Source organism: Hakea prostrata, chromosome 4, assembly GCF_041222555.1.
Source record: "Hakea prostrata isolate BN-2017 chromosome 4, UWA_Hpros_2, whole genome shotgun sequence".
NCBI classification, from domain to species: domain Eukaryota; kingdom Viridiplantae; phylum Streptophyta; class Magnoliopsida; order Proteales; family Proteaceae; genus Hakea; species Hakea prostrata.
In genome coordinates, this window is record NC_142603.1 from 29,823,128 (window position 1) to 29,847,852 (window position 24,725).

The window sequence follows — 24,725 nt, forward strand, 5'->3', positions numbered from 1 at the left end:
TCAATTCCATAATTGATGGAGAAAGATTTCTTATCTGGATTCGCTTTCCTTTTAATAAAGTATTCGCATCGAAAGTAAATCTGGATCCACGTTCTCGTTCCACCACCAAAACTCTATCGGGGTAATTCCACAATCATTAGGATAGGGAATAATTTTCACAACCCAAATGCCGTGTGGAAAAAAGGATGGATGAGTGATCTAAAGCAAAGAAAGGAAACCTCCAATGAATTTCTCCTTCCTGCGTTTCTTGGAGAAAGGGAGAGAGAGATGGGAGCAGCCTCTTCTTAGGAAATACTTATGTAATGTAATCACACATTTACGTGATGCGGTGGTTACAAATATATAACCTATATTCTGTAACCGCCCTAATTATGAGTTTTCAGATTTGCCCTTGGGCATTTAATTTATTAATTATATTAATAAATTCCAACATATTATAATTCAATGAGGTTAATCTAGTTTGTACCCTTACACTAGAATATTATACATGGATAAATCCTATAATTCATTGGATACTCATTAAAAGATTTTTTTTCTTTTAGGAGAGAAGCTAAATACCAAACATATATGCCCAAAAAATAAATAGATAAATGGATAATTATTGTTGTCTCCTTGTATTTTGATTTTATTAATATATTATCCCTTGTACTTTTTAAAATTTCTAATCTAACGTCTTAGTTTGTCTACAATTACTAATGCTCCCCTATCGTTAAGCTCCATTAGTTTACTAAGGATGTGGCATCTATATGTTTTTTTCAAAATCCCAAAAATAAACCTGGAGTCATCTGTTTACTTGTTACCCTTTTGTTAAGTTATAATAATATCCTTAATTAACTATGGAAAAAAATTTTTTTAATTTTAAATACATTTTATTCTTTAGAAAAAAATCACCGAATAAAATATCAAATTTAATTCAAAATTAGAAATTGAAAATCACCTAATATATGCTAACCATTGTGCATATTACCAAATTTCCTATCAATTAACATCTTATATGCTAATTTGTTTGTAAAAAATCCATCATTGTGATTGTGAAAAATTTAAGTAGAGCATGAAAGTTTCAAACAATCATAAGCCTGTGGTTCCACCTATCTCCAAATTAAATTCTCAGGAAAAAAAAAAAAAAAATTTCAGGACAACACTTCCATTGAAGATGAACCTTACCTGAAAATCTATATGATTTATATTTTTGAGTGCAATAGTAAGACCTTCATTAACAAGTATCACGTTGTAGTAGAGATCATTGTTGTTTTGTTCGTTTGTGTAAATTTCAAAAATTACAAAACACACACATAAATTCATTTCTTTTCTCTCATCTCACTGCTCTTGCTATTAGAGCTTAAATTTATACTATGAAATAATTCATCTTTACCATTGATACATTTTTTGATTGAGTTAGGGATGAAGAAGCAAGATCTCAAGAGGTAATTCAGTCACAAACTTTCTTGATCTGGGTCTTTATCACAATTTTAAATGGAGACACCTAATACTCTTTCAAATCCAAAATTGATTTTAAAATATAAGATTTTAAGGATATAATTGGCATTCAATATAATTCTATAAATGAAGGTAATGTCATCTTTTTTAATTCTTGATTTTAGTGAAAGGCAACATAGACACTACATATTCAATGTTAACAGCCACTTAACACCGTTAGAAGTGAAGAGGTCAATAGTAATTTCATAAATGAGGTTTTATTAGTAATAATACCAGAGTATGGAGGGCAATAGTAACTATCCCATAAATAAAACTAGATCAATTACAGTTGTCCCTACTCTCATGCTGTTCTCTATTGCAACATAGAAGAAATAAGCTAAGTGGAAGTGTTTGATCCATATCTTAATTGGATTGGTTACTCATCACAGACTAGCCAGCTGAGAAATTATTAATTCTAGTACCATATCATCATCTGGCTTTAATCATAAGGAAATGTTTCTGCGAGTAGAGCCTGAACAGATTGAAGGCTGAGATTGAAGTTATCACAGCCATGAGCAGCAACGATGCAATTCCACAGATGATACCACCACCGATCTGGTAGCAGAATCTTGTGTATTTGTCGCAGAGTTTTACCCACTCCAACGGATTCGATCCGGTGATGGCCAGAACTGAAGCCTGAGCTGTTGCTGAGAGTGCTCCAAAGCTAACATATGTGACAATCTGTTGGACAAAACTGTCAATAACTACATAGTTTCATCATTGATAAATAACTACATAGTTTCATCATTGATAAATAACTACATTTGCTTTTATTGATCAGATGATGTTCGCTCGTTTGTTGGGCTCTTTGAGCTTTGTACTTTTGCTTTTGTTCCAATGATGGCTCATACCTTGGCCTGGAAGGCCTTATCCATATCAAGTAGGACGGTTTTGCCTCTATCAACTCCTTGGCTTAGAGCAATCTCAGAGTCAGGTGTGTAATTTGTATCGTTAACATCAAAATAAAAAACCACTACATATTAATTTAGAATATATATTATAATTTATACATATAAAAATTTGTAAAAAATTATAAAATACGATGACCTTTCTAACCATATTTTTATTATTAAAAATTTTCTCACATGGAAGGGAAAAACAGGAACACGTATTGATATTTCATACGGAGGAAAAGGATATATTTTTTCAAATAAATTTAAAAATTAAAGGGGAAAAGGAAATTTTTCAAAAAAGTGGGAGGAATTTGATTGGGTTAGTTTGAGTATATAAAATTGTAAAATTCAGACCCGGCCAGGCCTGAACTATTTTACTAATAGAAATTCTGTTCAAAGGAAGAACTCAAGATTTCAAGCAAGTTGTGAATAAATTACCCTAACTCCGGTTCATACCGGTTCGACCGGATTCAACTAATGATACAAGTCATTTTACGGGTCCGCCAGAAGGCTATAGAGGTCTAATCGTGACCATCCGATATGAGCTTTCCATCTGACGGTCATCAGTGATGAAATATTACATGAAAAGCCTATAATGGGGCCAAGAGACTCACGAAATGGAGGACATTCAAATTCATACAGAAAAGCTCACACTCTTCCCGCTTGTTTTCCATTAAAGCTCTTAGAGAGCTCTGAAACCTTACTTCTTCTCATCTACTAACTTGATCGTCGGAGATGGAACGCCGATCCAGCTGATCGGCTCCATTTCTAACAGTTTCATTCATCTTGCAGGGAAGTGTGAGTTTGAATCAGATCGATCGGATCTGAGAGTTTGGTGTGAGATTCTTTGTTCACAGACCTCGGCAAAATCTACACCAACATTTGGCGCCATCTGTGGAAAAATTCTAAGCAAAGTTCAAAAGAAAAGCTATTGCTCAATCACCTGAGCAAGGGGAGATGATTCCTATGAATGAGACAACGAAGGCTAGCCAAAGAGAACTGAGGAGAGTCAATTCTAAAAGAAAAACGAAGGAAACGACAACATTGCCGCAAGCTCCTACAATGCTAAATTGGCAGAAGCAAAGAGTGGCAGAAGATAATTCACCTCATCTCCTTGAGGTCCATAACGGATAGGAGAAACAACTCGCAGGAGCACCAGCTACAACTCCTCAACTAGCATTCGATCCAAGTCAAATTGCTGCTTAGATGGAGAACATGCAATGTTAGATTCTAGACACACGGAATCTGATGAGATCATACATTAAGCAAATCGGAGTTCTAGAGTTAAGAAGAATTCCAATTTCACCAGCTGTTAGGACTCACACGCTTTCCTAAGTTGAGGCGGTCTCTGACCAAAATCCTCGGATGCAAGAGTTGAGACAAAGCCAGAGATGGTCAGATCTCAAAGAAGGCAATGGAGAAAGTGCAGATCCGGATTATGATCCATTGAAGCCTAAAGATCGATTTTCAACCAGAAAGGACCAATTGAGTCAAAGCAGGAAGAGTAAAATTCCTAGAAGCCGCAAAGATTGGAAGGAAAGAGAGAAATCAGTAAGCAATCATTCTGAAGTTCACAGATCTGAAATCAGCAAAAGATTTAGTATGATGAATGATTAGATCCATCGATTAACAAACAAAGATAACAGAGAAAATGTAGAAGAAACCATGGATTGAAATCCATTCTCAAGAGAAATAATGAAGGCACCATTGCCGCACAATTTCAAGCTCCCAGTGTTCACAATGTACGACGAAAGTACAAAACCATTGGAGCACCTCGCTCAATTTAATTCTGTCATGATGTTGGCAAGAATTTTGATGCTCTGAAGTGTCGTCGTTTCCTTGATACCTAAAAGGTCCTACTACGACTTGGTTCTTCAGTCTCCAGCCAAATTAGGTTGGAAACTTTAGAGATCTGACAAAAATCTTCCTGTCAAGATTTCAAAGTAGTATGAAGAGTAGAAAAATAGTAGATAACCTAGCGGCAATTCATCAAAAGCCAAGCGAGTCAATACGTAATTACACGAAAAGATTCAATTAGGAATCGATTCATATCAAAAACCTCAATGAAGCAGTAGCTTATGACGCAATGTTCAGAGGAATGATTGTGATCATCTACTAGAGTTCCTAATTATGAACAACCTAGCAAATATTGCAGAATTGACATCACGATCTAACCAGTACGCAAATATGAAAGATATTTTGCAGGCAAGAAAAGAAATTGATGGTGACAATAGTAGGAGAAAGAAAGTGGAATACTACAATCTAACCAGAAGGGTTGAAGAAGCAACAGGAGTTATCCAAAGAATCATCGCTAAATTAGAAGAGATATTCCATGGCCATTTCCAGAGAACTTTACTGTTCTAGTTTATTGTTTTGATTGAGAAGAAGGCATTACACTATTGTAATTGTCTATTCTCTGATCTCCTTGTGTCTTAGAGTGAAACCGTATTCACTCTATGCATTCCTTGAAGCCATATGGTGAATCTCTTTGATTTTCCTTGTTTCTAAATTGGTTTTGATAGCATGATTCTTTCTTACTGTAGTTTTTCCTTTCTAATTAGTAGTAGACATGCTTATTCTTAGTTTTCATTGCTGATCTAGTGTATTCAATGTCTTTGAATAAATCTCCATTCATTCCATTGATGCTATGATCTTCATGCTTGAATTCTTAGCCATGATTATATGATATCTTCATGATCATTCCTTTAATCTGATTTCTCTAACATATTAGATCTGAATTCATGTTAGTATTCATCTCTAATCTATTGCTAATGATCCTCTTGAGTGAATCCTTAATTCTCCTTTGCAGCCATGGTTGTTTTCATTGAAAACCATGTTTTTTTATCAAAATAGAAAGTCATGTTTTTAAATTAGAAAGTCATGTTTCCAAATTAGAAAGTCATTGATTTTGATCATGGATGGTGTTTAATCCATGCTAGGTAGTCTTAGTATGTTTATGTGGAGTTCCCCTTCGAATTTCGGAGCAATCGAACTTCAAACGAAGAAGTCATGACTGATTTATGGTTGCTGTCGTGTACTGTTCATCTAGTCGATTGGACCAAGCTACCCACAAATCAACCAAGGTAGTCAGCAACTCCAATTTTGCTCTGTTTTGACTCCTATCTCTTGGATTTACTTCTTATGACCTATACATGTTTTGTCAAGCTTGTTTAGGTGATTTTGGATTTGTTCTTTGATCTCTTACTTGAAGATTATAAGTTTGGATTACGAGGTGAGCATTCCAACTCACAATGTGCCTATTTACATGTTTTATTGTATTATGAAATGAATGAATGACCTAACTACTGATGTTTTATTTTCTTTACATCATGATACTTCTGCAACTACAGTAGCCTATTTATATTGTTATTTACATATTGGAATTGATGATATAGTATTGTGAATGTGATTTGGACTATGATGTGAATATGAATGTGAATGTGATTTGTATGGAATCATGATGTGATGTGAATGCCTAGGTCATAGTTGTGGAATGGGGAATGCCCTATTGGTGTTTCTGTCTTTGGACATCAGTGGAGATGGTATGGGACACTCTCTTATGGTTCCCCTTGACTCTTTCCCTAACTACTGGTTGATATACCTAGAGCAGTGTTTGGCTAGGAATCCCCTATTATATTAGACCCAATTCGGAAGGGTATTGAGACAAAATGACCCATGGCAGCAATTGGGATTTGTGGGCTCTCAAGACCGGTAGCCAACCCGTGAGAGGACATGAATCACATTTGTGGTGGTCATTTATTAGTAGAGTTGCAAATAGTAGACTTGGGCTCATGGGCGCTCAAGACCAATAGCCAACCCATGAGAGAACATGAGAGCTTCTCGTCTATTATTTGTGGATGACCAATAGGGTTAATGAGTCCGTAGTCCGGGACTACGCTGACTCTAGTGAGAAGGATACCGAAAAGGATCGCCCGAGGCAAGGAATGGACGTATCTGGACCTAAATTGATATAACCAAGTAGATGACTTGCATTTGGCTAGGCTTTACCTTGACATGCGCCAATACTTAGACCAATGGTGATGTGAGAGAGCGGTGACTTAAACCCCAGCCATGGAATGTCCCGAGGGATGTAGGAGCTATTACCAATCGATGATGAGTGATTTGAGACCTTCCCAAAGAAGTATGGTGCTATGACTTAAAGCATGTCTGTCAATAGAGACCAGCATATTTTCATTTATTGTTTCATATCATTGCATGTATGTTTGGTTGTGAGTGCATGCGAAGATGCTTATTGCGTTTGGAATACTTGCTAAGTTCTTTTGAGCTTACCCTTCAGGGGACTTGTTTTTAAATAACATTGCAGGATCGGAAGAGAACTCGTGCCCCAGCACGGAGGACCCTTCCATACATGGTACAGCTCCGGAAGTCCTTTGGACAAGGTGTTGACCAACGAGGTAGCCAACACACAGATTTGGACTGCATTGATGGCTTCTATTGATGACAGTGGGCATCGTCTTGTTTGCCAATGGGATCATGCGCTAGATGCTGATCTAAAGGTTCAAGAGTATAACCCAAAGGTGAAGAAGATGAAGACTGAACAAGAAGAAGAGCTGACTGAAGATGTGGATTAGATCCTCTTGTTTCTCTTAGACTTGTGTTTTACTTGTATTAACTTAGAGCTTTGCTTTAGATTTTGAACTACCTTCCGCATATGTTTGTGGGATATATTTCCGCTATATTCTACAGTTGTCTTGATTTGGTATCTTGTTATTCCGCACTCTGATATTCTTTTGTGATCCTTCTGAGATCCTTTCTTGACTTTTATTAATAAATTACTTAAATACAATGATTTGTTCTTGCTTTTGATTATGTTATTGTGCTAAATGGATATGATCGTTCCTAAACTTGATCTTCAGGTCTGTGGATCACATACTCGGGTATTCCAGATAGGGTACCAGCTGGGTGGATGTGACACATATGCTCTACAAATTCTCCAAGCTAATCCTGAACCTCCATCATTGTGGTTCATCAATTTGGAAGCTTGGAAATAACCTATAGAGTTCACAAGCTAAAAGAAGGGAGAGGGAACGCAAAGAGGCACCTCCTGTGTCTAGATCCATTGTAGAAAATCACTAAGGTAAAGGATCTAGAACTCTCCCTTTCATTGATTTAGTTTAATATTGGTATCCAAGCCAAGTTGGGATTAGGGTCGCTGGCAACGGCTAGTTTTATGGGTGTTAGTTGATAGGATCTATTGACATTAATGAGTGTCAGATTCAATCATTAACCAATTGCTTGACCTCTACTCAATCTGTGGTATGAAATTGGATGATGAGTTTTTCTTTTCTTTTCCTTTAGTAGAAGTTTTTTTTATGATTAAAAAAAAGGGGGGGGGGGTATTCTTGATGAACAGTGTGCTTGACGTTTTTAAGATTAAAAAAAAAGGGAAGGCCACCTCCCTGTGTTTGGCGTTTGAAATTTTTTTTTTCTGGACCTTCACGTGAACAAGGAGACACACGTTCCTCTTTAAACAATCTCCTTTTTATGTGGAAGAGAGAGAGAAAGTGGACACGTTTCTGTGTGAATTTTTTTTCCCTTTGACCTTGTGGTTGTTAACCACAAACTCAAACCATTGGAGTTCTACTAGCACCATATTTTGTTTCTGAATTAAAAAGTTATTAGCCTGGAGTTATTTATGATTGCATCTTTCTATGTTTTGCATAAAATTTTATTTTTGTTCAATTTTTGTGATCATTAGATTTATTATCATGGTTGTTATGTTATTTTAACATTCTTTGCTATGATGATTGTGCAAAAGATTTAATTAACAATGGAACCCTCCCACGGCAGTTTAGACCTTTGATTCGCTCCATTAGGTAGATGCAGAATCAATCTCTTCCAAAATAGACCATAATTTTTTTTATTTTTATTCGTGGAAGAGATCCTGTTTAGTGTTACCATAATGACACATTTTATGTATGTACACTAGAGTTAGTATTTGAGAGTGATGAAAAGTGTAGTATACCCTAGTAGTGTTGTAGTAAGGTTCTTTGAGATGTAATTTTAATTATTTTTGGAAGCCATGTAATAGGGTTGCCACTACACTGCGCATCACAATCTTGTACTGACTCGATGTGTCATTAGAAGTAGCAAACTTTGGGTTCCTCTGGTGGGACCCATACGCACCCATATGTATGGCGCAATTATGTGATAGGAGATGATCATTCCTCCGATGTATACTTATTGATTTAAATTAATTATTCTCAATACATATTTGGTGGGGTTTGACATAGAACAATGTTAGATGATTGATACCACAGCATGGATTAAGAATAATTAATGGAAAAATTTTCAATGAGTGGTGAAAAATATACTGTCTTTTTCTCGCATTTTGGATGTAGTTTAGATGGCCTCTAAAAACGTGATCGAGACCTTCTCATGGGTGAGAAATTTCTTCGTTATGAGAACTTTAAGAAGTGGCAACGAAAAGTCCAGTACTACCTTAATGACCAAGATAACATGGAGCAACTTACCACGGAAATGACTGTACCGATCAATCCTCCCTTGGGAAAAGAGACTACCCAATCTCGTAGAGATAAGGATCTGTATGATGCTTGGGTTATGAAAGACCGAAGTGCGCGATTTTTCATGCTAGTGCCATCCAAGATGACCTACAAGTGGAATATGAAGTTTTCCCTACAGCTAAGTCCATGTGGGATGAGCTAAAGCGTGCTTTTAGTGGTACATCCACAACTAGACTGCAAGGTATGATCCTCAAGTTTGAGATGTACCAAATAGACCCCAAGCATAAAATGACTGAGCACATCAGAACTATCAAGGAAATGGTTCTCAAATAAAAAGATGTTGGACATGACCTTTCTGATGACCAACAGATCCAAGCCTTGATTAGGAACTTACTTGATTCTTGGGCATCAATGAAACAAGTACTTGTTAATTTTGAGAGCATCAAGACGTATGTTGATCTAACTCCACACCTTAAGATGGAAGCGGAGCGTTAGAGGCGACCCACACAACTGCTCTTGTTGCTTAGGCAAGTACATGTAAGGGCAAATGGCCCAAATGTGAAGGACTTAAAAGAGGGAATCAGGAGGGTACCAAGAACTTGGCCCCTAGGGAGGGAATGGTCAAACAAAAACATGGAAAGCATGGGGGTAAGAAAGACTTGTCCAAAATAACATGCTACAACTGTCAAAAGGGACACTTCGCTCGTGATTGCACTGAGTCAAAGAAGGTACCATCTTTATCTTTTCCTTGTACCTTGTGGGTACACATGTTTTAGTTGCCTTAACACAATCAGATTGGATTGTTGATACAGGAGCAGCCAAGAATGTCACACGGGAAGTAGGCAGTTTCATAAATTATCGCAAAGTGTCATTGGGAGTGCATAGAATTTATATGGGAAACGGCGCCAACATTGATGTTCAAGGCATTGGATCAGTCCAACTTAGCTTACGAATGGGCCAAACATTGATCCTTCATGATGCACTCTATGCACCAGACATAATGCATAATTTAATTTCAGTTTCAACACTTTTAAGTTTTGGATATTCTTTCAATTTTTCCAACAATGCTTTGGATTTGTTATTTGAAGGGGCCATATGGGGCCACTACATTCTTGACAATGGATTTTTTTAAGTTAGATTTGATTCTGGTTATCTCTAGTTCTTCTTTAATTGTTGATAGTAATATCGAATTTGAAAAATGGCATTCTAGATTAGGTCACGTTGGGAAGGATAGGATGTCACAGTTAGCTAGAGTCGGCCTTTTAGGCTCAATCGCTAAAGTAGACTTGCCCATATGTGAACCTTGTCTGATTGGAAAGGCTCATCAGAAGCCTTTTTTGGAAAGGCACCCAGATCAACTCAACCATTAGAGTTAGTACACTTTGACATATGTGGTCCCATGAATGTTAAGGCAAGACATGGAGCCTCCTATTTTCTCACTTTTATAGATGATCATTCATGATATGGTTACGTTTATTTGATTGCTCACTGTCATGAAGCATTAGATTGCTTCAAACGCTTTGTGACATAGGTTGAGAATTAATTAGGCAGGAATTTAAAAATTCTGCGACTGACCATGGACGCGAATATTTATCTGAACAATTTAGAGAATTGTGTGAAGAAAAAAGAATTGTGAGACAATTAACTATTCCTATCACTCCACAACAAAACGATGTAGCAGAAAGAAGGAATAGAACTCTATTGGACATGGTTAGGTCCATGATGGTGCAAGCAAACCTCCCAATTAGTTTTTGGGGAGATGCACTTCAAATTGCAGCCTATATCCTGAATAGAGTACTATCTCAGTCAATACCATCTACACCCTATGAGCTATGGAAAGGTACAAAGCCTATATTAGGACATTTACGACCATGGGGTTGTGCAAGGTATGTTTACACCTCTTCCCATAAGTATGGGAAGTTAGGACCTAAAGCTAAGAAATGCATCATTGAGATTGAGTCACAAGATGTCGAATTTCTAGAAGCAAATTATCCTAGTTTATCTAATGCGCATAGAAATCTTGACTTCTATGAGATAGAGGAGGATCACAACATACCAAATCCTCTTGGCGAGGGTGGGGAAAGAACACATCCTTTAGTGGCCAGAGAAAATATTGGTCATAGTGCACCAAGTGGGAGCATGAATGTAGATTGTGAACCTAGTGGGAGTGTACCTAGTGGGGACACATCCATAAGCGATTGTGATCTCAATGCCCGTAGAAGCACAAGAGGACATATTCCCCGTCGTCGATTCGAGATTTAAGGGGACACCCTTTTGTGTGCCTTAGCTGATGAGGAGGAACCTACATCCCTAAAGGAAGTGCTATCATCACATGCTAAGGACAAATGGTTGGCTGCTATAGAAGATGAGTTGAGTTCTATGGAAAAGAACCAAGTCTGGGAGTTAGTTGATCCTCCACCTAATTGCAAAACTATTGGAAACAAATGGGTTCTTAAGGTTAAGCGTAAGGCCGATGAATCAATTGACAAATATAAGGCACGACTTGTGGCGAAAGGCTACACCCAAGGAGAGGGTGTGGACTATGATGAGACATTCTCCCCTGTGGTGAGGATAGCATCCATTCGTTTTATATTGTCCATTGTGGCAAGACTAGATCTATAACTCTTTCAAATAGATGTTAAAACGGCATTTCTCAATGGAGAATTGGACGAAGAGATCTATATGGATTAACCAGTGGGTTTTGTGTCCAAGGGACATGAGCGCAAAGTTTGCCGCCTTAAACATTCCATATATGGCCTCAAACAAAAGTCTAGACGATGGTATTTTAGATTTCATCATGCCGTAACTTCAAATGGCTTTGATGTGATTGAAGAAGATCATTGTGTGTATATAAAATGGTCCAAGAATAGATTCTTAGTTCTCTCTTTATATGTCGATGATATGCTTTTAGCAGGGAATGACATTGATATGATTGTCGCCACTAAAGAGTGGCTGTCCTTCACATTTGAAACGAAGGTCATGGGTGAAGCCAACTTTGTGTTAGGCATCAAGATAGTGAGGAATTGCTCAAAGAACTTTCTTGGTTTGTCTCAACAAACTTACTTAGAGAAAGTCCTTGAACGATTCCATGCAAAATTCCAAGCCCATTGACACACCAATGGACAAAACGTGCAGACTGAGCCTAGATAAATGCCCTAAGAATGAAGAAGAGAAAAATCAATTGTCAAGAGTACCCTATGCTTCTGCTATTGGTAGTTTGATGTACACGATGATATGCATGTGCCCAGATATCTGCTATGCTATTGGGATGGTCAGTCGTTACCAGAGTAACCCAGGACTTACCCATTGGCAGGCAATAAAAAGGATTTTCAGTTACCTTCGTGGGACGACAAATCTCATGCTCACATATAGTGGTTCAGATTTGAGGTTGAGAGGTTACAATGATGCTGACTAGGACAGTGATCAGGATAAGCAAAAGTCTACCTCAGGTTATGTTTTTGTCCTTGGAGGTGGAGCTGTTACTTGGAGCAGCAAGAACAAACATGCATTGCTTTGTCCACGATAGAGGCAGAGTATGTTGCATGCTTACTTTCTGTTCAAGAGGCAGTTTGGCTTATAAGATTCTTCAAAAGTCTCAGCCTATTCTCACATTCAAATGATGTGGTGCTCCTACACATTGATAGTACAACAACTTTGGCTTTTTTTAAAGATGCTAAGTTCCATGGAAAAGCCAAACACATAGAGATTCGCTACCATTTTATCCGAGATATGATTGCGAATGGAGAAGTTGTTTTAAAGCACATCTCCACATCCAACATGGTGGCTGACCCATTGACTAAAAGCCTATACCAAGGGATGTGTTTTTGGCAAATGTTAGGAGTCTGGGTCTTAGACGTGGATGATATTTGTTATTTTATTTTTAAGACATCTTCTTTTTGACATAATGAAATAATTTTTTACGTGCATATTTGATGCATGTTTCTGATAAGTTAGTACTTTTTATAAAGATGTCACCAGGCATGGAATTGACCCACTCATACGGGTAATTCACCTTGGCGCTTGTAGATAGCGAGCAAGATGAGCCTAAGGGTTTGCAAGGCTTTAGGGGGCTTTCAAACCAATGTCAGGCACCTTAGTTGGAACTAAGATGAGACCTCAATGGTCGTACATAGAATCATCACATTTCTGTGTTGCCTGGATTGTAACCGAATGTGAATATTTTATAATTGGTCAATGTGTGACTGATTGTAGAAGAATTAGGTTAGTCGCTTTAGGTAGCGACTAAACCAAGATTCGTATGGCGTATTTTTTCTTTTGTGACATGCCCATATCAGTGGAAGTTACGCCATAGCATGCATGTTTGTTGCATGTGCTGAAGTCAACCAATGATGAGAGTGATTGAATGGATCCCTGCTTCGTTCACTGTGTGAGCCATCAGGATCACATTTTGTTGATCCTACTTGTACCATTTACTTTAGACTATGCCATGAAGAGGACACCCAATGATGCTACTTTAGCTTGTTCCTTAGGATCATGGATGATGTGGTCTCGCAGGGCAAGACTGGGAAAGCAGTTGGGGATAATCCAAATGGCCTGAGGGCTATGGGAAAACTTTTCATTCTATACCCATCAGTGATGTGACTCATTGCCCGAGCGACTTGTCATTTGACAAAGTCATGAGTACATCATATGAGGATAGTTCACATTGCTCACTATTATGAGGGATCGAGAATGTGGAACTGGGTATAATTGAATTGTTTAGGGTATAATGAGATAATTTTCGAGTGATGTGCTATGTTGGTTAGATGGAAACTTGATATAACACTCCTACCCTAGATACATCTCTTAGGTCGCATGTTCCATTTCCGCATTGAAAGGATTAGAGCATTTGGATAACTCCGCCACCTAGTGGCGAATGAGAGATGTTAATAATAGTGTGTGGGTCCCACTACAATTTGCATCATAGGTGGTGGCAAGATGGTTATGTAGTCTAAGATGACTACTCCTCTATTTAATTGAGTCTAAACAGAACTCTAATATTCCCTCCCTAAGATGAGTCTAAGGAAAACCCTAATTAAGGAATTAGGGTTGAGGGAAAACATTATAAACAGAGGGATGGAAAACCAAAAGAGGTATTGATTAAGAATACTTTCTTATGCTCTACGAATTCTCCAAGCTAATCCTGAACCTCCATCATTGTGGTTCGTCGATTTGGAAGAGTGGAAATAACCTATAGAGTTCACAAGCTGAAAGAAGGGAGAGGGAACGCAAAAAAACACCTAGAAAATCACTAAGGTAAAGGATCTAGAACTCTTCCTTTCATTGATTTAGTTTAATAGTTTAATATAGTAGTCATCTATGACGTCTCAATTATCAAGAGGATAGAGATGAATCTATCATTTCACCCATAGTTGGACTCCCGATCAAACTCTATCATCTGAACCACATAACTCCTCGAGCGGCAAAGGAAGGTAAGTTTCTAGGTGTTATAAGTGACTTGAGATTACTGAAAGTAATTGAGTTTACATCTCCTTGGCAATTGACTTGCTTGTTGGAGACGTACCTTGTCCCACAAGGTCGAGCACGTTTTTTGGAGGGACGAGTAGGAAAGGCCTAGCAAGATTTTGTATCATCAGGCCAAAACCAAGTATTGTTGATAGACTTCACGTACGGTGGAATTAGATTGAACTGATACGCAAGATATTATATATGGAATATATGTAATGTAATAAAATTTAAAAAGGGTGTGTTGTGGTGGAGGAAGATGGGAGGGACACCTCACCTCCACCGCCCCACTCGTCTTCCTCCCTCCACATGGAGGAGAAGGTGGAGGGTAGGAATTGCAAAGTCAAAAGATAAATTTAATACGTTTTGTGAAACCTAGCCCAAACCTAGCCCGAGGCACCCTATTTGTTTTGGGTGAAGAAAGACTTATTTAATTTTAGACCTTGAAGTTGGACCTTAATTTCAGTGTTGTGAACCTTGAAAACCTTAGGAAGTCATGTCCGACCTTTCCCTTAGTGTAGATCCATGTCCCGAAGTGATGGAAGTTGTCATTGTGGGCCCTCTTTATGGAAGACATGGTATTTGACCCGAAACCCATGGATTCGGTTGATGGTGCTCCATACTTGGATGCATTGTCAGTGATTATTTTGAATCTGCAGCCTGAAGAAGATGAGCTTAGTTGGTGGACCTAACAAACTCTCATGCTCGATCCGAAGATATTTCCCGAAACTAGACTTCTTGATTGACTTGTAGGAGAAAACCCCACTCAATTTGACCCCGTATAGCCCTCCGAATCCCTGTCCGAAGTTGCTTTTCTTGTTTGGTCGACTGGTCAGTCAACCAATCAGTCGACCAAAGGAATACAAGCCCGATAAAATCTGGTTTTTTGGTCATTTCGGGTTCAATTTATGTGGAACTTCATGCTTTTCACCCCATTTATTGCTGGGACTCTCTTGGGACGTGGGAAGGCTCCTCTTAGGCTCCTCCTTGGCTTGGGTGATGATCTTCTACAAGAATCATGGTCTCTCTTCTCAAATCTCTTCCCCAAGGTATGTTTTCTCTCATTCTCTCTCTAATCTACTCTCTCCTCTTCTTTTCTTGCTGTTGAGATCATGATTAAGGTGTTGCAACCTTGCAAACACCTAGTTATGTGTTTTCCCTTTCATTTACATTAGTTCCTTTCAATTCTTGCTATGCTATGCTTCATCTTAATCCTTAGCATTGCATTTCCATGATTCCTTTCATTCCAACTTGTATTATTGATCTCAACTGATGTATAGATATATTTTAGGTCTGATTTGTTGATGGTTTATGCTTCTAAACTAGTTCTTATCACTTCCTTAGCTAATTCCCCATCATTCCTTGCCATTGCAACAATTTCCATTTCAATTCTTGATATTTATCATATAGAACTTAGGGTTTCAATTTGGGGGTTTTCAATTCAACCATTGGATTTAACCAAAAAAAAAAAATTCAACCATTGGATCATGATAATTTTCAATACTCCATATAATTTTCAATTCTATAATTGATAAGGGAAAGATCCTTACCTGGATTAGCTTTCCTAAATAATGAAGTATACGCAACGGAAGTAAATTTGGATCCACGTTGTCGTTCCACCACCAAAGCTCTATCGGGAAGATTCCACAATCACTAGGAAATGGATAATTTCCACAACCCAAATGCCGTGTGGAAAAAAGATGGAAGAGTGATCTAAAGCAAAGGAAACCTCCAATGAGTTTCTCCTTCCTGCGTTTCTTGGAGAAAAGGGAGAGAGAGATAGAGCCGCCTCTTTTTTGGAAGAAATCTCGTACAAATGAAATCACACTTACTCAAGTGATGCGGTGGTTACAAATATATAACCTATATTCTGTAACCGCCCTAATATGTGAGTTTCCAGATTTGCCCTCATCTAATTTATTTTAATTATATTAATAAATTCCAACAGCTAGTGTGTTCAAATCCATTATAGATTATAGGGGTTATAAGGAGAAGGGTTGTTATGCAAAAACTCCTATTTAATTTTGAAAGATCACCCAAAATTAGGCTCCAGACCAAGAACCCCTGGATTCTCACCTCAAATCTGGAATTTATAATTAGGCCTCATGAATACATGTGAGAAAAAAAACCCCTAAGTATTGTAGTGTAATGTGGACCTAAACACTGAAACTGGGTTGGTTAGTTTGAGTGTACAGCTCAACAGAATTGTTCAGTCACACAAAACCTACATTCAAGGATATTAGTTAAGGCTTTTTCTGACTCGATTAGCCTGCTGGAAATATGAGGTCATACAAAAAGAAGCGCCAAGTTTGGATTAAAATGAGCCAAAATACGAATTTGGTTAACGAGTGTAGGACCCAAGTGGATGATTAAGGTATATTGACATTGCACTTCTGTCAAATGAAGTGCTAAGACTCTATTGAATTATTAAAGTTCATATAGAGCTTAGTAAAATGAAGAGTTAAAGTAGATCAATGAAGTTTTGTAGTCATGCCCTAAGAACTGTAAAGGAAGAGGGCATAACAGAAGAGGTAAGGGATGACCTTAAGTGCAAAATCTTCATAAATATTAGGTGTTGATCAGATCATTAACAACTCCATGGAAAGGACATCTACTATGAAATAGTCAAAAATCAATTTTCAGAGTGGTAATGATAATGCAAGACTGAAATGGAATAAAAGACATTGTACTGACAAGTACAAAACTTGTGGCTAGATTGTTAATTGGAAGACTAAGTTTAACTCAATGATAGCAGTAAAAAAAAGTGTACATGATCTTATGCCTTGAGACTAAAGTTTCTTCGATAGTATAGACTAATGTATATCCTATATGGATTTGCTTAAGCTTATGACTATAATAGAAAGAGGAATTGAAATAAAAAGAAAAGAAATTTTTTTCGTAATATGTGTTCAATGAGATTGAATAATCTATTATGATAGATATATACATGTTATGTTTTTTTATTGTAACATGGTTATGTTAACTTAATATTCATTGGACTAACATAGCTCATTCCCCCTTACCATGTACAGATAGATAGACATACACAAGATACGGATAAAGACATAGCAATCCAAGATCATGATTGAAAATTCAAGTTCATTTTTGGTTTTCATAGTTCAATTTGTTCAAAATGATATTTTAAATCCTTGAGACTTTGTTTAAGATAGTAAAGATGTTCACTTAAGATGATATTGTAACTTTTGTATAGTTATATTTAGATAGTGCTAATTGCCATCAAATAATCAAAAGTTTGCACTTGTCCTGTATTGCTATATAGACGTTTCTACTATTGCATCGTGCTATAGGTCTTTGTCATTTTCGAGGTAAAGATGAAGGAATGAACTCCTATATCTCCCAGTGGGGTTTCGCTATCATGGCCCCAGCTGGCCCTAGTAAATTGGGGCATGACATCAAATGCCTCCAACTACCTAATATATAATGGATTAGGACACCCAACTATCTCATAGATGATAGTTAATTATCCTGTCTACAATTAGGTTTAAGACATTAAATTCCAAGTTCTTAAGGCTATATTTGGAAGCCAAGGAGAAGGAATGAAAATTTTCTTTTATCGAAAATCAATTCTCAAAATGGGTACAATGCATTTTTCTGGTAGAAGGGCAAGATCGCACCATCAGTGTGGTGCAACGTTAAGGTCGCTTTCATCTAAATAGACGTTGACAAGCGAGAGATGAAATCAAAGTGTCATGCTAATAATTTAAATGGGACAAGATGGAAGAGAGAAGAAAGGAACCCATTACAAGATTATTTAGGAGCAGGCTCTACCATAAATTGGCATGAATGCGATGGTTTGATTAGCGATTTCTATTTCATTTATTTATTGATTTTTTTGTTATAGTGATTTTTGTAGAATGAAATTTGATCGTTTATGCTTCAGATCAAAATTTCAGTATTGTAATTTCTACGTTGTCTTTATCGAAAGTACTGTAAGGCTGCAAGTTTGGTCTTGATTTATGATATAAATCCATCCTAGTTTACGATGAGCTTGGACAAGGTTTAGATTAAAAATTCTGAATTCTAAGGTATGGGTAAAGGCCATGTTAAAGGTGACAGAATCACAATAAAGTTGAGTATTTGAACAAAACAGGTCCAACTTGACCATATCATCTGTATGTAATTTGTGATAGTCAAGATTAAAGACCAAAGCACCCAATGGTTAGGATTAACTATCTAACTTGACCCAACCCAGCCCCCCTTTAAGATTTAGCCCCTCCCCCTTTGTAAGATTTAAGTCAAAGTCAGGAGCAGCTAAGATATTCTGTTACAACAATCCTAAAGAGTATCCTTAGAAGGTTCAATTAAATTATCCAAAATAATAGTTGTGCTTCTAATAAAGTTTGTGGCAATCTCATAGGTAAAGGCTAGAAGTCCAAGAAAGTCTTGAATTTGAGCATTCCTTTCCTCGACACCTTCCTTCTTCCCCATCCTCCCCTTTCTCATTCCTTATGCCTATGAGTCTGTCCAAGTGCTTGTCACAGTAAACATGAGAAAATAAATTTATTCAATAATATCTTGTTACCGCAAGTTTTTTATTTTTTATTTTTTCCCAGCCAGCACACTTATTTTAAACAAATTACACTGTAGTTTTTCTTGGAATTTTCTAATTACTCGTCGATGTTAAAGGCTGTGTTTTTGTAAGCATTCTTGGAACGTGTGCTCTAAATCGATTATCCATTATCGGATGACCAAGAATGCATTCTAAGAATGTATACCAAACAGAATCAAAAGTAGAAGCAGAATATGAGAATGAGAAAGAGAAAGAGAAAGAGAAAGAGAAACCTGATCCATTAAGAAAGAAACCCAAGCTAGACTGGTAGAAGACCCAGCTAATTTTCCTCCGACCGAAGCAGCAAGGATTAAACATCTGCTTAATTGAAGAAGATGAAACCCAGCAGCTACAAGCTCCACTATAACAAATATCCTATGGAACGATGCAAGAATTCATAGATCCATTGGAACCTACCATATATGGACCAAACAAGGAAACAGAATCCTTCACAGAGAGCAAAAGAGAGAGAAAGAGAGAACTCACACGAATGCCTTCACGTCCTTATAAGTTGCTTTCTTCTCGTATACAAAGATCATCTTTGTTTGTGTGTCTTGTCTTACCAGACAAACTGTTAACACTAAGAACATAACAGCAAAGAATCTTAGAGAACCCTCTGTCTTCAATACCCTATTTTCCATTTCCCTGGTGATCGCCACCTTCTCTATCTCTCAAGTCAGTTTGCTTTGTAGACCAGGTACCTTTGCGACAAATGTATATGAAACAAGAGCATTTTCTGGACTTCCTTAATGAAAACTTGAATGCCCAGGAAACTTTCACAGTATATGAATCAAACAAAATTAAAAGAAAGTAGAAAATATTAACTGGTTGTCATGCTTACACGACTTAAATCATTTAATGCCAACAGCAAACCGTTGGTTGTTTAACCGATTTATGAGAGAGAGAGGGTTGGCAGTGGGGTAATCTCTTAGGCGCCTTGGGAATTAAGGAATTCTGGCAGAACTGAGAATAAAGGGTTCTTCCTTCTTGGTTTGCTACGTTCATTAAATTCGGTGGGTACGAAGCTGGTATGATGAGAGGACAGAACACCGTGCAAGAATTCTATGAGTGTAAAATGGGATCGGTGCCAGATAAATAAGGGTGTTTATTGGCTTTATTTATTTAATATATAGAAGAATATTTGGTACTTTTACTCACAAGAGGAAAAAGTAAACAATAAATTATGAGGCTTGTTTCGGAATTGCTTTCTATATGGTTCATCGTTTTGAGCCACATGTAAATGGATAATATTTTAGTGGGAGTGATGGCCATTTGAATGAGCAACAAATTCTTTTTCCTTCTTTTTGTTGGTTTGAATTTTGAAATAGAGTTTCATTAAACAAAAGCGACGGAGTTACATTCTTAGACTCGTTAAAAGAAGAATTATTAACAAAGAAAAGAGGGGGATTAATCCACCAAACTCTTGACAGATTAAGCTTAGAATATTCTTTTGCAAGAAAATCAGTCCGAGAATTACATGCTCTGCTGACTGCTGATCCATCTTAAGCTGATAGAGTTAAAAGCTGGAAGCATCTTTCCAAATGTCCTGAATAACCTCAAGAGAAATCCAGTCAGTGATGGCTGGGGTGTTTTTTAGAACCACAATTAGAGGATCGAGGTAACAGAGATCTAGAATGATGCAGCCTCATAAATTACCTCGAATGCTGAAGTGAGTGGAATCTCTAGTTGCCTCAGCTTTCATAGTAGCTGCACAGGAAGCTGGGGCACAAGTCCATTTTACAAAAAACAAAAAAGTTGAGCTTGAGTCTCAAAGAGTTCGGCCTCAGGGTGCAAGTTTGGCTTTAATTGTCTGAACCCACCCTGACCCATCCTAAAACCAAGTATAGTTTAAGTCCAAAATTATGGTCCTAAGGGCAAGTCAAGGTTCGCTTAAAGTGGCCCTAATTAGGTTAATGCTGGTTCAAGGTTGAGTCTTGACATAACGAGGCGTGACCCTCCTAGCCCGATCCAACCATCTTGTAGGTTATTTTCGAGTAAAAATAGGACAACAATACGAAATTATGCATAATTTTATTGTTCTTCTTTAGGGTTAGAGACAAGACCAAAGGAAAGAGTTATGTGTCTAATTTGACTTGGCTTAGTCCTACCTAAATAGGACCAAATTAGGATATTTAGTGTTAAAAGGTCAAAGTTTTTGAAAAGCCCAATCGGACCTGACCTTATTACAAATTTAACCATTGGATAAAGGTGCTCAAGTAACTTACAAGGAGTTAACCTTTCTGTTCAAATATCTTTGAAAAGAACCTTTCACAATTGTTGGTAGGGGGACCACCTTCGACGCTAAAATTTGTGAAATCCAGCCCTAACCCTAATCCAGAAACCCTGTTGCTTGTAGGTCCAAAGACCCGAAGTGAAGGTAGAAGATAACTATGGGCCATCTCTGTCACATCCATCTAGCCGGTTCCCTACCTGGTATACCCGAGTGTGTCCACAAGTCCGAAGACCAAGTATCGAGGTAATCAGCCTCCCACATAAACAATAACATAATCATGAACAATAATAATCAATGTGCAAAAGATAAACCAAAGATCCAAATAAGGAAAGTGTAAATCATATATAATCAGAGTACAAAAGATAATCAGAATGTCAAATCAATAAAGTAAAGTGAGGCGGAATCCCACTCTACAACCAGCGGAAAAGTAGTACTAAAAGAAAAGGAAAATGAATAAAACTAATCCCAATAGCAGGTATAACAAGTAACTAAATTGTTCTCAATCTTATAGACAACATCTCTATAAGTATAAATCTCAAAAATGGCGCAAGGGCGCTTCCACTCTATGGTCGGACTAAGTATCGTATGCAGCATAACCACCTGCGGAATCTTTAGTGTAATTGTCGTAACCACAATCACCTTCCTAGAGATATGCCTCTTCTCCTTGCGCTTCTTCATACGAGCAATCATGATACTCAAAACCTGTAGAGTAGTCTAACAAAACATTGTACAAAAGGAATGAGTTTCAAAGAAACTCAGTAAGGCAGTTAATCCATAACAACATAAATGGTAGGATTTCAAAGCAAAGTAAAATGCTATATGATATGAAACACATGATGCAATATGATTCTAACTCTATGTATGTTGGTCTCTATTGGCAGACATGCTTTAAGTCATAACACCGTACTTCTTTAGGAAGGTCTCATCACACAACACCTTTTGGTAATGGGTCCTGCATCCCTCGGGACATTCCATGGCTGGGGGTATAGGTCACCACTCTCTCACATCACCATTGGTCTAAGTACCGGCGCATGTCAGGGTCAAAGCCTAGCCAAATGCAAGTCTCCTACTCAGTTACATCAAGTCAGATCCAGATACGTCCATTCCTCGCCCCTGGCGATCCTTTCCGATATCCTTCACACTAGAGTCCTCATAGTCCTTGACTACGGACTCATCAACCCTATAGATCATCCACATATGGTAAACGGGAAGCTTTCACGTCCCCTCACGGGTTGGTTATCGGTCTTGAGCGCCTGTGAGCCCAAGTCTAACCATATGCAACCCTACCGATAAATGGTCCCCACAATGTGATTCCTTTCCTCTCACGGATTGGTTACTAGTCTTGAGCGCCCATGAATCCCCATTGCTACCACGGGTCGTTCGGTCTCAATACCCCTCCGATTAGGGTCTGACATAACGGGACATCCTAACCAAACACTACTAGACAGTCTTAAATATGTCATCCAACAGTTTAGGAAGGTGTCCAAAGGGCATCTTCGGAAACATCCCATAATATTCCCGTAGTAGTCCAAGCACAAAAGTGTCAAAAGGACACCTCCCCTTTCCAAACCATACTTAATCATACACAAAGATGAATCCATAACATCACATATATAGTAACTTCATATATGGAAAGAAATCAATAACAACATATATCTTGCGTATAATTAATAAGTAAATCATGCATGAATCATAAACAAGTAATGCTACTGAAATCAAGATATTACAATAGTAGTATAACATTGTAAGAATCTAATTAAAGAAATAAACTAACAAGATTAAAATATAGAAACTAAGATATGCAATCTATGTAGTTAAGGAAGTAACCATCCTTACCTTTTATAACACGCAAAGGAGTCTTAAGGAATCAAGTAAGATCTTGACAAAACTTGAGAAGAAGGTCCTAAACAAGTGTATACAACATATTAGGAAAGATACCTAGAAGGAAAGATATCAAAACATCCAAAACAGACCAAATATGGAGTTGCTGTACTCATTGGTCGATTGACTTGGTCTACTGCCTCAATCGACCAATGAGTCGACCAACCGAGACAGTGGCCTTCAAAAATCAGAATTTTGAGAATAAAGAACCAAATTTGGTGGTTCAAAGGGTACTAAACAAGGGGTAAACTACAATGGCAGTATCCTAGTATATAGAGGACTTCAAAACACTAATCGAATCAAGTTTTCAAGTTACAAATTAGGAAACAAAAGTTACCATAATTAAATCAATCATGGTTCTTGAAGAAAGAACATGGTATGATCAAGGAGAAATAACTAGAGATTGATAGGTTATAGATCTTGTAAAGAAAACATAGCGATTGACTACTAATATGAACAATAAAATAGATCTAAGAAGATCAAAATTTGAATCAAAAGATGAACGAAGACAAGATCATGATTTAGACCATGATTCCTTCAAAAGCTTGCAATGATCATGATTAAGATCATTGTTTTAGCCATTAATCCTTAGGAAATCATGAGAGATAAGTACAGAGATGTTTGCAACAGAGAATGCAGCATCTTCTCTACTGTCTCAACCCAAAAAGGAAAGAAAATCAAAGATGATGAAGAAGAAGAGAGTGTAGACATACCTTTTGATGTAAGAGGAAGAAGATTACTTGAGTTCTTGCGAGGGATCAACCAAGGATGCAAGGAAGATGTCTTGCAGAGGTCTCTGGAACGTTCCAAAGAGTTTGGAGGCAGAAAATACGAAGTAGACTCGAGATTGAACTTAAATAGAGCAAGCAAGACCTAATTAGCAAAAACAGAACCCATTGGTCGATTGGATTGGTCAACTGGACCGATTGGTCGACTGGTCCAGTCGACCAATCAGAACAGCAAGACCAAAACAAGGAAATGAAGGCTTGGATCAAATCCAAACATCAAGGGGTTTTGCACACACACCAAGTGACTTACTTAGTAGGTAGAAATGCCTTCAAACCATGACAGAGTTCTCCAAGTCCATCAACTAATCCGATCTTCATCAGACGTATAGTTTTCATAAATGGAACACCGACATCAACACTCATGGATTCAAAGCCGGTCACCAAGTCTTCCACCGGGATGGCCCATAGCTGACTTCTTGCTTTACTTTGGGTTGTCGGACCTACAAACAACAGGGTTTCCGGGTCAAGGTTAGGGCTGGGTTTCACAATCTCAATGGAAGACATGGTGTTTGACCTATAATCCATGGAAATTGATGATGGAGTTCCATACTTGGAAGCCTTGTCAAAGTTGGGAAGAAATTGCACCTTGATGAAGAAGAGCTTGGTTGATGGACTTAAAACCTATTTGGACATGGTTTGAAGACATCCCTCCATGCTAGGTGAGTTGCCAGATGAGTTGGGAGAAGCCCATGTAAAATATTGAAGTTTAGTGCTTCAATTCTCGACTGTAGGCTGCTGTCGCCTTGTGGTCAACAACACGAGGTGGGTCTACTGGGTCCAATCGACCCACTAACGAAAGTAGATCTGTGTAAAGATCCTTTTTCCTGATTAGAAAGTTTTGATCCTCTATTTAATAGGACTTAGTGTCTTTCACCCTCTGGAGAACGTGGAAGAACCTCTTCAAGCCCTCCTCTTGGTGTTGTGGAAGATCCA

The 24,725-nt window shown here is 37.8% G+C and overlaps 1 protein-coding gene across 1 annotated transcript; it reads right to left on the minus strand.

Annotated features, from left to right (window-relative positions):
* Positions 1 to 1,672: 1,672 nt before the first annotated feature.
* Positions 1,673 to 19,626, minus strand: LOC149018661 (CASP-like protein 2C1). Its single transcript, XM_089152817.1, has 3 exons — positions 19,377 to 19,626; positions 19,124 to 19,265; positions 1,673 to 2,157 (listed from the first exon to the last, which is right to left on the minus strand). The coding sequence occupies exons 1-3, from the start codon at positions 19,529 to 19,531 to the stop codon at positions 1,906 to 1,908; spliced, it is 549 nt and encodes a 182-aa protein (XP_089008943.1). The 5' UTR covers positions 19,532 to 19,626; the 3' UTR covers positions 1,673 to 1,905.
* Positions 19,627 to 24,725: the final 5,099 nt, after the last annotated feature.